Source organism: Mus caroli, unplaced genomic scaffold (genome assembly GCF_978045245.1).
Source record: "Mus caroli unplaced genomic scaffold, Mus_caroli_1 scaffold_3, whole genome shotgun sequence".
In the NCBI taxonomy this organism is placed as follows: domain Eukaryota; kingdom Metazoa; phylum Chordata; class Mammalia; order Rodentia; family Muridae; genus Mus; species Mus caroli.
Window position 1 is genome coordinate 95,108,914 of NW_028227258.1, and position 16,480 is coordinate 95,125,393.

The window sequence follows — 16,480 nt, forward strand, 5'->3', positions numbered from 1 at the left end:
TTTCCTCAATTACATTTCCAATGCTATCCCAAAAGTCCCCCATAGTGCCCCCCACTTCCCTACCCACCCATTCCCATTCTTTTGGCCCTGGCATTCCCCTATATTGGAGCATATAAAGTTTGCAAGTCCAATGGGCCTCTCTTTCCAGTGATGGCCGAATAGGCCATCTTTCGATACATATGCAGCTAGAGACAAGAGCTCCGGGGTTCTGGTTAGTTCATAGTGTTGTTCCAACTATAGGGTTGCAGATCCCTTTAGCTCCTTGGGTACTTTCTCTAGCTTCTCCATTGGGAGCCCTGTGATACATCCAATAGCTGACTGTGAGCATCCACTCCTGTGTTTGCTAGGCCCCTGCATAGTCTCACAAGAGACAGCTATCTTTGGGTCCTTTCAGCAAAATCTTGCTAGTGTATGCAATGGTGTCCGCGTTTAGAAGCTGATTATGGGATGGATCCCTGGATACGGCAGTCTCTAGATGGTCCATCCTTTCATCACAGCTCCAAGCTTTGTCTCTGTAACTCCTTCCCTGGGTGTTTTGTTCCCAATTCTAAGAAGGGGCACAGTGTCCACATTTTGGTCTTCATTCTTCTTGAGTTTCATGCGTTTAGCAAATTGTATCTTATATCTTGGATATCCTAAGTTTTGGGCTAATATCCACTTAGCAGTGAATACATATTGTGTGAGTTCCTTTGTGATTGTGTTACTTCACTCAAGATGATGCCCTCCAGGTCCATCCATTTGGCTAGGAATTTCATAAATTCATTCTTTTTAATAGCTGAGTAGTACTCCATTGTGTAAATGTACCATAATTTCTGTATCCATTCCTCTGTTGAGGGACATCTGGGTTCTTTCCAGCTTCTGGCTATTATAAATAGGGCTGCTATGAACATAGTGGAGCATGTGTCCTTTTTACCGGTTGGGACATCTTCTGGATATATGCCCAGGAGAGGTATTGCTGGATCCTCCGGTAGTACTATGTCCAATTTTCTGAGGAACCGCCAGACTGATTTCCAGAGTGGTTGTACAAGCTTGCAATCCCACCAACAATGGAGGAGTGTTCCTCTTTCTCCACATCCTCGCCAGCATCTGCTGTCACCTGAATTTTTGATCTTAGCCATTCTGACTGGTGTGAGGTGGAATCCCAGGGTTGTTTTGATTTGCATTTCCCTGATGATTAAGGATGTTGAACATTTTTTCAGGTGCTTCTCTGCCATTTGGTATTCTTCAGGTGAGAATTCTTTGTTCAGTTCTGAGCCCCATTTTTTAATGGGGTTATTTGACTTTCTGGAGTCCACCTTCTTGAGTTCTTTATATATATTGGATATTAGTCCCCTATCTGATTTAGGATAGGTAAAGATCCTTTCCCAATCTGTTGGTGGTTTTTTTGTCTTATTGATGGTGTCTTTTGCCTTGCAGAAGCTTGCAGTTTCATGAGGTCCCACTTGTCAATTCTCGATCTTACAGCACAAGCCATTGCTGTTCTATTCAAGAATTTTTCCCCTGTGCCCATATCTTCAAGGCTTTTCCCCACTTTCTCCTCTATAAGTTTCAGTGTCTCTGGTTTTATGTGAAGTTCCTTGATCCACTTAGACTTGACCTTAGTACAAGGAGATAGGAATGGATCGATTCGCATTCTTCTACATGAAAACAACCAGTTGTGCCAGCACCATTTGTTGAAAATGCTGTCTTTCTTCCACTGGATGGTTTTAGCTCCCTTGTCGAAGATCAAGTGACCGTAGGTGTGTGGGTTCATATCTGGGTCTTCAATTCTATTCCATTGGTCTATTTGTCTGTCACTATACCAGTACCACGCCGTTTTTATCACAATTGCTCTGTAGTAAAGCTTTAGGTCCGGCATGGTGATTCCACCAGAGGTTCTTTTATCCTTGAGAAGCGTTTTTGCTATCCTAGGTTTTTTTGTTATTCCAGATGAATTTGCAGATTGCACTTTCTAATTCGTTGAAGAATTGAGTTGGAATTTTGATGGGGATTGCATTGAATCTGTAGATTGCTTTTGGCAAGATAGCCATTTTTACAATGTCGATCCTGCCAATCCATGAGCATGGGAGATCTTTCCATCTTCTGAGATCTTCTATAATTTCTTTCTTCAGAGACTTGAAGTTTTTATTATACAGATCTTTCACTTCCTTAGTTAGAGTCACGCCAAGATATTTTATATTATTTGTGACTATTGAGAAGGGTGTTGTTTCCCTAATTTCTTTCTCAGCCTGTTTATTCTTTGTGTAGAGAAAGGCCATTGATTTGTTTGAGTTAATTTTATATCCAGCTACTTTACCGAAGCTGTTTATCAGGCTTAGGAGTTCTCTGGTGGAATTTTTAGGGTCACTTATATATACTATCATATCATCTGCAAAAAGTGATATTTTGACTTCATCTTTTCCAATTTGTATCCCTTTGATCTCCTTTTGTTGTCGAATTGCTCTGGCTAGGACTTCAAGTACTATGTTGAATAGGTATGGAGAAAGTGGACAGCCTTGTCTAGTCCCTGATTTTAGAGGGATTGCTTCAAGCTTCTGACCATTTACTTTGATGTTGGCTACTGGTTTGCTGTAGATTGCTTTTATCATGTTTAGGTATGGGCCTTGAATTCCTGATCTTTCCAAGACTTTTATCATGAATGGGTGTTGGATCTTGTCAAATGCTTTTTCCGCATCTAACGAGATGACCATGTGGTTTTTGTCTTTGAGTTTGTTTATATACTGGATTACGTTGATGGATTTCTGTATATTGAACCATCCCTGCATCCCTGGGATGAAACCTACTTGTTCAGGATGGATGATTGTTTTGATGTGTTCTTGGATTCGGTTAGCAAGAACTTTATTGAGGATTTTTGCATCAATATTCATAAGGGATATTGGTCTGAAGTTTTCTATCTTTGTTGGGTCTTTTTGTGGTTTAGGTATCAGAGTAATTGTGGCTTCATAGAATGAGTTGGGTAGAGTACCTTCTGTTTCTATTTTGTGGAATAGTTTGTGAAGAACTGGGATTAGATCTTCTTTGAAGGTCTGATAGAACTCTGCACTAAACCCATCTGGTCCTGGGCTTTTTTTGGTTGGGAGACTATTAATGACTGCTTCTATTTCTTTGGGGGATATTGGGCTGTTTAGATCATTAACCTGATCTTGGTTCAACTTTGGTACCTGGTACCTGTCTAGGAACTTCTCCATTTCATCCAGGTTCTCCAGTTTTGTTGAGTATAGCCTTTGGTAGAAGGATCTGATGGTGTTTTGGATGTCTTCAGGATCTCTTGTTATGTCTCCTTTTTCATTTCTGATTTTGTTAATTAGAATGCTTTCCCTGTGCCCTCTAGTGAGTCTGGCTAAGGGTTTATCTATCTTGTTGATTTTCTCAAAGAACCAGCTCCTTGATTGGTTGATTCTTTGAATAGTTCTTCTTGTTTCCACTTGATTGATTTCACCCCTTAGTTTGATTATTTCCTGCCGTCTACTCCTTTTGGGTGAATTTGCTTCCTTTTGTTCTAGTGCTTTTAGGTGTGTTGTCAAGCTGCTAATGTGTGCTCTTTCTAGTTTCTTTTTGGAGGCACTCAGAGCTATGAGTTTTCCTCTTAGAAATGCTTTCATTGCGTCCCATAAGTTTGGGTATGTTGTGGCTTCATTTTCATTGAACTCTAAAAAGTCCTTAATTTCTTTCTTTATTCCTTCCTTGACCAAGGTATCATTGAGAAGAGTGTTGTTCAGTTTCCACGTGAATGTTGGCTTTCTATTATTTATTTTGTTATTGAAGATCAGCCTTAGTCCATGGTGATCTGATAGGATGCATGGGACGATTTCAATATTTTTGTATCTGTTGAGTCCTGTTTTGTGCCCAATTACGTGGTCAATTTTGGAGAAGGTACCATGAGGTGCTGAGAAGAAGGTATATCCTTTTGTTTTAGGGTAAAATGTTCTGTAGATATCTGCCAGATCCATTTGATCCATAACTTCTGTTAGTTTCACTGTGTCCCTGTTTAGTTTCTGTTTCCATGATCTGTCCATTGGTGAAAGTGGTGTGTTGAAGTCTCCCACTATTATTGTATGAGGTGCAATGTGTGCTTTGAGATTTACTAAAGTTTCTTTAATGAATGAGGCTGCCTTTGTATTTGGAGCATAGATATTTAGGATTGATAGTTCCTCTTGGAGGATTTTACCTTTGATGAGTATGAAGTGCCCCTCCCTGTCTTTTTTAATGACTTTGGGTTGGAAGTCAATCTTATCTGATATTAGAATGGCTACTCCAGCTTGTTTCTTCATACCATTTGTTTGGAAAATTGTTTTCCAGCCTTTCATTCTGAGGTAGTGTCTATCTTTTTCTCTGAGATGAGTTTCCTGTAAGCAGCAAAATGTTGGGTCTTGTTTGTGTAGCCAGTTTTTTAGTCTATGTCTTTTTATCGGGGAGTTGAGACCATTGATATTAAGAGATATTAAGGAAAAGTAATTGTTGTTTCTACTGTAATCATCTTGATAGAAATGAAAAAAGTCTTAAAAAAGAGATATTTGTGTCTCTCTTTAGTTACTGATTAATCATCAAGAGATTGGATTTTCCTCAGGAATTTCATGGTGAGAAAATAAAAAAGGCTGATGCCTGGTACTGACCAGTGGAGGAACCTATCTCCCAGAAAAAAAAATCACATAATTATGACAAATTGTCAGATTACTTGGCAGGAGGGACTGGAGTTGATGAGACCACATATTGACTAGGACTTCTTATAAATCCATCTTCCCTCTATTTCCATCAAAATCCCACAAACAGACCCTGAAGATGGAGTTGCAAAGGTCCATGGATCTCTCAGTTCTTCCCAATGTGGTGACATCAAATACATCTCTTCTTTTCAGCTTTCACTATTCCTTGTCTGTTTAATGGCCCACTGAAGATCAATGGGCAAGCTTGGCTTGTCAGTGGCAACCCTAACAACTCTGGCCGTTAGTTTAGAAAACCCATGTCTGAGCATTCAGGCACAGGTAACAGATTTCTAGTACAAAGCTTAAAAGCCATTATGGAAGTTAGTGAGATGCGTGCAGACTCACTCTGCTTGAGTTAGGGAGAGTATCTGTTAAAAAATATAGCTAAAGTAATTTTATCGATACAAACCATTCCACCAAACCTTCCAAAAGGCACAAGAGAAAAACTTGTTGCCTAAAAAAAAAAATGCAATAAATTTTGGCTGCATTTATTATATGGGCATAGCTAAAATATAAAAATTCATTGTAGCTCAGAAGTACCATTGTTACAGAACTTTTTAATAAAAAATACTCAATGTGTACATTAAAAATTATCTGCTTATTACTCACTGTAGCATTCGACTGGCTGAAAAATAAAGAAGCCTAAGTATTATTAAAAATATGACTGCCGGCATGGTGGCGCACGCCTTTAATCCCAGCACTTGGGAGGCAGAGGCAGGTGGATTTCTGAGTTCGAGGCCAGCCTGGTCTACAGAGTGAGTTCCAGGACAGCCAGAACTACACAGAGAAACCCTGTCTCAAAAAACCAAAAAAAAAAAAAATATATATATATACATATATATATATATATATGACTATTTTAATAAGGAAATTGAAAGAAAAAGTCTTTTGTCTAGACCAAGACAAACATTTCCTAACTGATTAAAACAAAGGATAATGACTAGGATTAAAGTATTTTCTGTTGCCATTACAATTTTTTAAAAGATCCACTACTCCTTCCATAACCAATTAAAACAAAAATATTTAATTACATTATTATCATTTCCAAATAAGTAGATATTGTTTAGTTTTAGCCCAGGGACTGAGTTAAGTGACTGAGGCTCATATTTTACATATCAAAGCAGTCCTGGCCTCCAGGTTCTCCCAGCATCTCTCAGTCCATATTTGGCATACCCTGTCCCCAACTCTGACCTTTTCAGCTCTGGGGCTGGGCTGCCCTTTCCTCAGAGCTCTTTCCTATATAATCCATACATTTTGCTCTCTCTCTCTCTCTCTCTCTCTCTCTCTCTCTCTCTCTCTCTCTCTCTCTTCTCTTTTCTCTCTCTCTGCTGTGATCGCCTTTTCTCTCTCTCCCCTCCCTTCCCATCTCCCCAAGGTGATTCCCCTGGCCTCAATCCTTGGGGCCAGTGAACTCGCCTGAAAGCAGTGTCCCAATAAACCTGCCTTTAATATAATATAATGTGGCTTGAATTGGCTCATTTCACCAGTGGAGAAATAACCTATCAGATGGTGCCAAAACTCAAGAGAAGTTGAGTTCCCATCTAGATGGCCCGGGACTTTCCCGGCCACATGGGGACCACTTCTGTCCCTCTATCCTTCTGTGCTGGATACATTTCTTAGAACTTCATGAGAACCCATCACCAGCTAGCCTATTAGGGTTCAGGACCCTCTGGGCTCTCTCTGCTGAGAATATTCAACCTTTTTTTTTATTATTATAAATGAATAAAGGACACCGTAATTGTTCATGACTACTTCTTATTGACAATGGGGTGCAAAAAATTGACATTGGTGTGGACAATAAGCTGGAATATTGCCCAAGTCAAGGAAGGTTGTTTCACTGCTGTTCAGTTCTGTGGGCCCATCTGCAGCTAGGAAAGTGCAGGCCCAGTAGAAGTGTCTGTCTGTAGTGTGGGAAACTGGAGTACCTGTGGGTAATTGTTTGGAGCATTTCTGGATGCAGGTTCTGAGAACACCTGGTTGTTAGAAGACAGTAGTTTAGGGAAAGAAAACCTTTTCTGGGGGAGGGGTGTATGTTTGAAACATGTAGGCCCATGGTCTTGGTAGTTAGAGGAGGGGTGGGGAGTTCCAGGATCAAGAAAAGGGAAATAGATTCACCCTCAGGAATGGGCATTTGGAGAAGGAAACACCTGTGAGAGGTGGAGTCAAGTGGATTGCCTGAAGCTTACAAGAAATAGAAATACAATTGTATTGGTGCATCCAACATGTTTCTGTTCTAAATATACATACTTTTATAATTATTACCGTACAGATATTTTCATTTGATGCCATCCCATTTGCCCAATTTTGCTTTGGTTGAGTACTATATTTCAAGTATTCAGTAGATATGTGAGCCTGTTCTGTACCTGAGGACAGAGCCACAAGGTAAGGACCAAAACACAAGCCCTCAGTCACCAGAGAAGGAAAGCACCCCCGCCCCCCACCACACACACACATGGAATTAACAGCCTACCAAAACTGTGAGAAATAAATGTCCAATGTTTAAAAGCTATTCAGCCTAAAGTATTTTGTTGTATCAGCCCAATTATATGGGAAAATAAGGAACCAATAATTTTATATTTAAATTTAAACGTTGGTCTTAGACTTTCTTTTCAGAATTACCTTCCTAGTGACTTTGAAATTTCATCATGACATTTATGCAAGCACATTTCTCCTATGTGTCTTCCTCTTGATTTAAAGGAATTTTGGCAAGACAAATATAATTTGAATATTTATATGCAAATACCTCAAAATAATTAATCTTGCCAACTACAGTTTCACAAAGCGTTATCTCTTTATTTGGCTACATATTTTTCATTCCAGTTTCTGTTAAACATTTAGTGCTTTCAGTAAAAGTGTCTGTGAAAGTGACATTTATTTCTGCTCCAATAGGTGACCAATAAACTTAATGCTGATTTGTATAAACATCTTCAATATATTTCCAGCTGAATTATACACAAGTCTCATTTATATGCTAACAGTTAAGGTAGTAAGATTGTCTTTTCTTGCTTACTTCATGAAAGCTATAAGTAGCTTATTTATGTATATAAATTCAAAGAGATACATGCTTGCTATAGTTACAAAAATATGATACAAAAAGTATTTTAATTCTCAAATGATTTTCAATATTTATAATTAATGTGCTCTTACCTTGTCAAATTTTTTCTGATGTTAATTTTCAACTTTTAAATTTTTTTAACTTTTAAGAAAATGAATTAAACTAAAAGTTATATGTATATAATATGTATGCAACATTAATTTATAGTATTATAGCACTTATAAATGATATTATTTACTAATGTAAAGTAACTTAAGTATGATTACTCTTATTTGAAATGGCATATGTATTTTATTTACCAGGTTTTATGATGATCCAAACTATGTTTTCTTTAAGTTTATTGCTTAGAAAATATGAAAATATTTTTCTAGAGTCATGTAGAATTCTTTGAACTGGTCGACATGTTTACTGAATTCTAACTATATTTGAATTGCCAAGATCCACTTTAATAGGAATGCCTATGGACTTACTATTCTATAATTGCCATTCCTGAGGATAAAAAATAAGAGAGGTGTAACCCAAAATAGTTACCACACATATGTAAACGTCACTTTTTCTTTTACTGAATGTTTTTACATTCTTTTATTGAATGTTCTCCCATCCTGAGAATAGGCAGTTATAGAAGTTGTGGTTTGAAACTGTTTGACCCAGGGAGTGGCACTATTAGAAAGTGTGGCCTTGTTGGAGGAAGCATATCACTGTGTAGGTGGGCATAGAGTCTTCTCCTAGCTGCCTTAGGATCAAGATGTAGAAGTGTACCAGCTTCCCACCACGATGATAATGGACTGAACCTCCAGCCCCAATTAAATGTTGTCCTTTATAATAATAGTTGCCTTGGTCATGGTGCCCATTCACAGCAATGAAACCCTAATTCAGAAGTTGTTACCCAGGAATGGGATATTGCTGTGATAGGCCTGACCATGGTTTTGATTGGAGGAATGTAGATTTTGGAACCTGAATTTAGAGAGCAGTGGAATATTTTAAGTGTGGCCATCTTAGTGGGAATATAGAAGTTACTTTACTTTACATTAGTAAATAATGTCATTTATAAGTGATATAACTATAATACTATAAATTAATGTTGCATACATATTAAATACATATAACTTTTAGTTTAATTCATTTTCTTAAAAGTTAAAAAAATTTAAAAGTTGAAAATTAACATCAGAAAAAAATTGACAAGGTAAGAGCACATTAATTATAAATATTGAAAATCATTTGGTGCTGAGGGGGATTTGAACTCTGGGGCCCTGACTCAAGGGGTTTCAGAGATGAGGAAATTTCATATGTTGCCTGGAGATCATCCTTAGGTTTGGTGAAGAATGTGGCTGTTTTTCTGGCTTTGTCTGAAGAGTCTACCTGATGCTAAGGTGAAGAGATTCAAATTAATTGCATTGACAAAGGAAATCTCAGAAAAGCCCAACATAGACTATAGTTTACTCTCATGAAGAGTGTTTTGATCAAGTGTAGCAAGCTTAAAAGGTTCAAGTAAAGAAGGGGCACTGGGAAGTAAAATGGAGCTAAATTCTGTGTTCAAGGATATTAAAGGAAATTAAGGAAGTGGTGACTTTGGGGCAAGATCCCACCTAACTAAGCTAATTGTTTATGTTTTTGCAGTTGAGCAAGGGATAGTTATATCATGTTAAGAGTTACTATTACCTGGTTATTGTTACCTGCTTATTGTTTTCCTTTGGACTTTTAATATGGAATGAACTGCAGAACTGGAGGGCACACCTGTGATCCAGATCTTAAGGTTGGAAGACACATGCCTTTTATCCAGATCTGGAGACACAGTGGCCATGAAAAGGTTAGGTTCAGGCATATTTAGGTACTGGAACATACCTTTAATCCCAGGAAACAGAGACAAGCATATGTCTGAGTTCAGGGCCAGCCTGGTACAGAGAAAGTTCTAAGTAGAGAAAAATTAGGTCCACACCTTTAATCCCAGCATTCAGGAGACAGAGGCATAAGGATCTCTGAGTTTAAGGTCAGTCTACAGATAGCCAAGCATAATCAGTGATAGAGTTGGAAATCAGAAAGCTGGTGATGATGTAATAATATAATAAGGGGCGGGCCATGTTCCATCCTCAGCAAGCAGCAGAACTTGGCAGCTTTGGTCATGTGGCCCTGGTTTTAGAGTCGAGAATAGAAGGGCCTATTGAACAACTAATGCTGGTTAGCTGAGTTAAGAAATTAGCGGTGATTAAGAAGAGACCAACATGACTGAGGTAAAATCTTGAGGGAAGTGTTTTCTGAGAGCACAAAGAAGATGTGTTCTAGAGATAGCAAAGGTTGTATCTCATGCTGCAGCTGGACTTGGAAATGTATAAGAACTACTAAGGTGGTACTAGTTTTGAAGGTTATGAAGAGCAGGTGAGGCTTAGTACTGTGTGAGGCTAGGAAAGGCCATTAGTGAGGATACAGCCTCAGCTGCAGGCTTTTAGTGAAGCCTACTTGCAGTGGAAGACCCCAGAGTATTAGAGATGTCAGTACCATGGAATGACCACCAAGAACAGCAGCAGCAGTGGAGTAGAGTTAACCAGAGCCTAGAGTGCTACAGACAACAGACCTAGAGAAACCACCCAAAACCTTTGGAGGAGCTCAAAAGATCATGTGTGAATTGCAGACACTGGAACAAGAAGCTGTAAAGTTGAAGTTGCTCTGGAGACCCCAAGATATTACAGATGCCAGAGTCATGGGATACCTGTTGAGGAAAGCTGCAGAGAGTAGAAGCAGCAAAAGGGAAAGAAGTGTATTGTAGTCAACAAACCTGAAAGGAGTTAGAGATCTGAAGAGCTCTTTGACATCAGACATGGAGATGCAGAGTCTGGAGTTTGCTTAGCTGGTTTTTGGTCTTGCTTTGTTCCAGTATTTCCCCACTATGACATTTTGAAAATGTAATGTATATCCTGTGATGTTGGAAGTATGTGATCTGTTTTTTGATTTTGATTTTAAGTGAAGTTAAGTGATTACATGAATCTCAGAAGAGACTGAACTTTGGACTTTTAACATTTTTGAGACTGCTATAGACTATGGAACTTTTGAAGATGGACTAAATGTATTTTGCATGATGTGGCCCCCATAGACTTAAGTGTTTGAACAAGCCTGGGGGCCAGGTAGTGGAATGTGGTCGTTTGACTATATTTGGCCTACGGAGTGGTACTATTAGAAGGTATAGCCTTGTTGGACAAAATGGTTCACTTTGGGGGCTGGGGGAGTGTTGGGCTTTGAGGTCCTATGCTTAAGCTCAACTCAGGGTAGAAGAGGGAGAGTCTCTCCTTAGTCTGAGGAAGGCAGAGTCAGGCAGAGTCTCTTTCTAGCTGCCTTTCAGTATATAGAACCTCAGCTCCTTCTCTAGCACCATGTCTGCCTGCATACACTGCCATGCCTCCTGCCATGATGATAATGGACTAAACCTCTGAAACTGTAAGACAGCCCCAGTTAAATATTTTCCTTTATAAGAATTACCCTAGTGATGATGTCTCTTAACAGCAGGAAAACCCTCACTAAGGCACAAGTCTTCTGAAATGAAGATTAATCCAAGTTTTGAAGGTCGAGAGTGGTCCAATAATGATAAAACACCATACTAGATTTTTTAGTATTTAAACCTAGGAAGTATGTGGTACCAGGAGTCTTTGTTGGTTTTAGTTTAGCACATGGAAGGAAGGAAGTTATCAGAGAAGAAATATGTAAGAAACAATGGCTTAATATGGCTTGTAGTTGTATAACCTTATGATCCTAAACGTTTTAAGAGCACAGTGCAAGTCTATACCAATAACAATCTATTGTTCCAGGTTTTAGTTTTGGAAAATGCCTCCCCTTTCATATACTATTTCCATGATAGAAGTATTAGTTACACACCATCAGTATGTAACTTATAACATTTGTGTCACGTTTTAATAGAACTTTCTTGCTAGCTGTCTTTAAAATTACTTACAGTTAAGGAATCGTCGCCATCATCACGTTCTCGACGATTATGGGTTCTTCCTCTACCATCAGAGATACTGAGCAAGTCTCTTCCAAGAGGTTCAGAGAAACTTCTCATCATGTTGCGCATACTTTCTCGGTGTGCAAGAAAAGAATCACTGTTGAGAATACAGATGAATGGAAAATTAAATGTTATAATTTAAAGAAAACCCTGGCATATAAATACTATGAAGAAACTCAGGAAATAATATAATTGTTAAGAAGACAAAATATTACAATTTAGAAGAAGAGACTATTTAATAAAAGATCTAGTATTTATAATTACAACTATAAATATAAATGAAATCTTATCCTATTTGCTATCTACTATATATATTTATTATACTAATGAAATATATTTTTATTTCATGTAAAAATATGGTAAATATAAATGACCATATCATAAGTAATTTAAGATGAAAAAAGTCAGAAAAACATTTGTATCAGGTAAGACTACTCTGAGAAGTCTACAACATAATTCTATAACTGTAAAAACGTTACAAAAACACTTCTACCAGGAATCCATTTTGGGAAGTATACAACATAATTCTATAGGATTAATAAAGAATACTCCATGCTAAATATGGGCACCAAAGAACCTAAAAAGTTGTCTTTTAAAAGTGAGTGTGCACAAATAAATTCGGAAAGAATTCTCCTAAAGTAATCGTACTTGTTGGGGCTGGAGAAATAGCTCAGCAGTTAAGAAGTTCTAGCGGACTGGGGTTCGGCTCCCAGTACCCCCAGAAGACTTATACTTCTCCTCACTATACCTGCTTCTCACTGTATCTTCTATCTTCTACATACAGACTCCTGCACTACTGCACGCACACACACACTTTCTCTCTTAACAAAAGAGAACACTATTTTTAACTTTCCTGAGAGTAGACCATTGAAATACAAGCATTGAGAACCATATTTATGTTTATGAACACCATAAAAGTATAGATTATATCTGTATAGTCAAAGCCAAAGCCACAGATAATCTTTATAAGGCTAATTATTATTATTATTTCTTTCAGACCAGTTTTTTCTGTGTAGATCTGGTTGTCCTGGAACTCAGAGATCTACCCGCCTCTGCCTCCCGAGTCCTGCGATTAAAGGCCTGTGCCACTATGGCTGGCTGTGTCATTAGAATTTTAAAGTAGACTATACTAACTCTGTAGATTGCCCCTGGTAATATAGCCATGTTCACAGTATTAACTCAGCCAGATGTTCACATGGGAGGTCTTCTAACGCCTGCTTCAGTTTCCTCCTTTCCTGTTTTGAGGTTTTCAGTGTAAACGTCATTCCTTTCTGAGCTTTACTCCAAAGTGATTCTTTAGATAATTGTGAACACGATTGTTCTCCTAGTTTCTTTTTCTGTATGTTTCTTGTTTATATATATATTTAAACTTCTGACTTTTATATGTTAGTTTGCTGTCCAAATTGCTGAAAGTGTTTACCAGATCTAAGAGTTTTCTGGTTTTATGGTCTTTTCTTAAAGGATCATTGAACATCAACTTAGGCTAGTTTGACTTCTCCCTTTCCTACTTCTATCCATTTATACGCTTTGTCTTATTTAATACTTCACAAACTGTATTGGGTAGGAGTAGAAGAAGGGTATATTTTTGTCTCATTCCTGATCTTAGTGGAAATGGTTTGAGTTTTTCTCTGATGTTGGCTAACATGTTTCTTATATATAGCCTTTATTATGCTGATACATATTTCTTCCATTCCTAGTCTCTTTGGGACTTTTATCATAAACAGATGTTGTCTTTTCTCAAAAGCTTTTACTGTATGTACTGCAGTGACCATGCAGACTCTTTCCTTCAGTCCCTTTATGTGATCTACTTATTGGTTTGCATTAGTCTGACCTACCTTTGTATCTTAGGAATGATGCCAATATGAATATGATGATCTTTGTGAAGTGTTCTTGAAATTCAGCTTGCAAATATGTTCATGTTAATTTTTGTGTCTATGCTCACCATAGCGACTGACATATTCTCTGTTCTTAAAGAATAATATCTAAATAAATTCTTTAAGGTACAATCTAACAATCTTTGGAATTCCATTGTTAACTGTTGTAATGCCTCTCTTTTCATCACTAATTTCACTATTAGTGTCTTCTGTTTTCTTTGGTTAATTTGGCTGAGGGTTTGTTGATCTTGTGTCTTTATCTGGTCTTGTAGAAGAAGGTTTGACAGTATTCTTTCTGTCTTTATTCTACGAGCTAGCTTGAGAAGTACTAGTGTTAGTTGTACTAGTGTTACTTCTGGATCCAATTCACCTGGGCTTGCACTGCTTTTAGTTTGAAGATTTTTTTTTAAATTACTACTTTATTTTGGTAGTTGTTATAGATCTGCTTAAATTATTTATCTCATATTAATTTAACTTTAGTGGGTCATATGCATCAAGAAATTAATCCATTTTTATGTGACTTTTCTAATTTAGTGGAAAAAAATTCTTTAAGGTACAATCTAACATTCTTTGGAATTTCATTGTTATCTGTTGTAATGTATCTCTTTTCATCACTAATTCCATTATTAGTGTGTCTTCTGTTTTCTTTGGTTAATTTGGCTGAGGGTTTGTTGATCTTGTTTATCTTTTTAAAGTTTACTTATCTTTTTATAAGAACTCAATCTTTCATTGATTAAAGGCATAAGCCACCACCGCCTAGTGATAGGATTCTTAACATTCTCTTCTTTACTTCTTCAATGATCCATTCATCTTTCAACAGTCCTTTGTTCAATCTCCCTGAGTTTGTATATGTACTATAGTTTTTCTTTCTCTTGATCTCTATTTCTATTCCTTTGTTGCCAGAGATAAAACAATTGTTCCAATTCCCTATATTTTCTAGCACTTGATTCCTGTCCTATTATAAAATCTATTTAGGAAAGGTTCCATGGGTTTCTGCGAAATATATATTCTGTGGATATGTTAGCGTTTCTTGGTCTATGAGGTCATATAACTCAGATGTTCTCTACTTTCTGTTGAGATAACCTATTGGTGTGAGATATTTGTTGTTCTCCTGTATCTCCTGCAGTGTCCACCAATACAGTCCATGAGGCAAGTGGGACCAGAGACATTGGAAGCCCTGTGAGTATGTAAGGTGAATGACCACACTGGGACAGCTTGCCAGTAGGCAGATCAACTTTACTTAGGGTGGTTGAAGGCTTATGAAGTTTAAGGAGGCTGAGGGCAGGAACATCTGAGATGGGCAAAGGTCTTTGACTGGGGGTTAGGGTACCTGGCATATCTCATTAGCATGGGGAACCATTTCAGGAATCTCAGGGGCTGGCCAAACAGGTTTTGTCAGAAGTCTGGAAATTAATTCTATAAACTAATTAGTGTTATATGACATTCATTAGGTAGAGGCGAGTGTAGGGGCTTAGAATCCCCCAGACAAGGTCAGAGGAGTAGAAATCCTGCTAACAAAGGAATCTCCCATTTTTTGTACTGAGCTCAGAGGCTATCTGGTCATGGTGGACTTTGACTTTAATTAGCATAGTTTTCCCACAGGTATTGAAATGAAGTTTTACAGTGTTGGGTTTTTCTTAAAGTTGTGTGTGTGTGTATGTGTGCGTCTAGAATGGGAATATTCTCGTCATTGATTGCTTCCTTAAAGTCTATTTTGTTACACAAGAACAAAGATATCTGCTTGCTTCCTAGCCATCCTTGAAGCATTTTTCCCATCCTTTTACCCTTGGTTTGTGGCTATCTTTGAAGACAACAAATAGAAAGCTTATGTTGATCTTTTAATTAGAGACTTAAAACCATTAATACTGATAGGCATAGATTTGTTAAGTTTTGTCAGGCTTAGTATTTTCTTATTGCTAATTTGCTTAACTATTGTTTCAGCACAGCTACCATTTCCTGTAGACTTGTACATATTTATCTTTCTCCTCAGTCTGAATGACTCAAGTGTCTAAAGAGCTGCCTTAGTGATTATCAATCCCTTGTATTATGGAAAGCCTTTCTTTCTCTTTCTACTATGACAGATAGTTTTGCTAGCTATAATTACCTGGACTGAAATCTTCCAGAGCTTGAAATACACATTCCAAGCTTGCCTGGTTTTTAGAGTTTCTCCTGAGAAATCTATTTTTACTCTGATAAGCCTGTCTTTATATATGACTCGTGTTATTCTCATAACTTTAGTATACTTTCTTTGCTTTCCATATTTAATTTTTAACTACTTGGTATGAGGAGTTTTTCTGGTTTCATTGAGTTGAAAAACCTAAATATCTCCAGTTCCTGGATAAACACTTCTTTTCCTAGATTTGGGGAATTTTCTGTTATGATTTTATTGAAAACATGAAACTCTTCTGCATTCACAATTCATAGATTTGATCTTTTCCACAGTGTCCCTAGATTTTATATTCTTGTATATTTTCTTTGTATTTTCTTAATAATTTTTCTTCATAACTGAATTTTCCTACTTCATCCACCTTGTTTTAAAGCTCCACCATTCTGTTCTCCCCTTGATCCATTCTATTGATGAAGATTTTCACTGAGCTTTTTATTTGATTTAATGGATATTTCATCTCCAGCATTCAAATTAATTTCCTTCTCAATTTCTCTTTACTGAATTCCATCTTCAAATCTCATATTAACCTCATTTCATTCAGCTGTTTGTATTCTCTTGGAATTCATTAAAAAACATAATAGAAGGAAAAAGAAATAAAGAACAGAGAGAAGAAAATAGAAAAGAGAAAATGTTAACAGTTAAGCCTGCACTGGGCATTATATAGAGCAGAAATAGAAGCCGATGGGAGAGAGCTCG

The 16,480-nt window shown here is 37.4% G+C and overlaps 1 protein-coding gene across 3 annotated transcripts in view; it reads right to left on the bottom strand.

Moving 5' to 3' along the window:
- Mlf1 (myeloid leukemia factor 1) overlaps window positions 1-16,480 on the bottom strand; it is a 30,655-nt gene that overhangs the window by 7,667 nt on the left and 6,508 nt on the right. For 2 of the 3 annotated variants that reach the window (XM_021158485.2, XM_021158484.2), the window contains exon 2: window positions 11,693-11,840. In XM_021158485.2, coding sequence (XP_021014144.1) covers window positions 11,693-11,840 — 148 coding nt within the window. Of the gene's footprint in view, window positions 1-5,109; window positions 5,155-11,692; window positions 11,841-16,480 lie in introns of all 3 variants that reach the window. The other variant, XM_029475670.2, reaches the window with a different exon arrangement.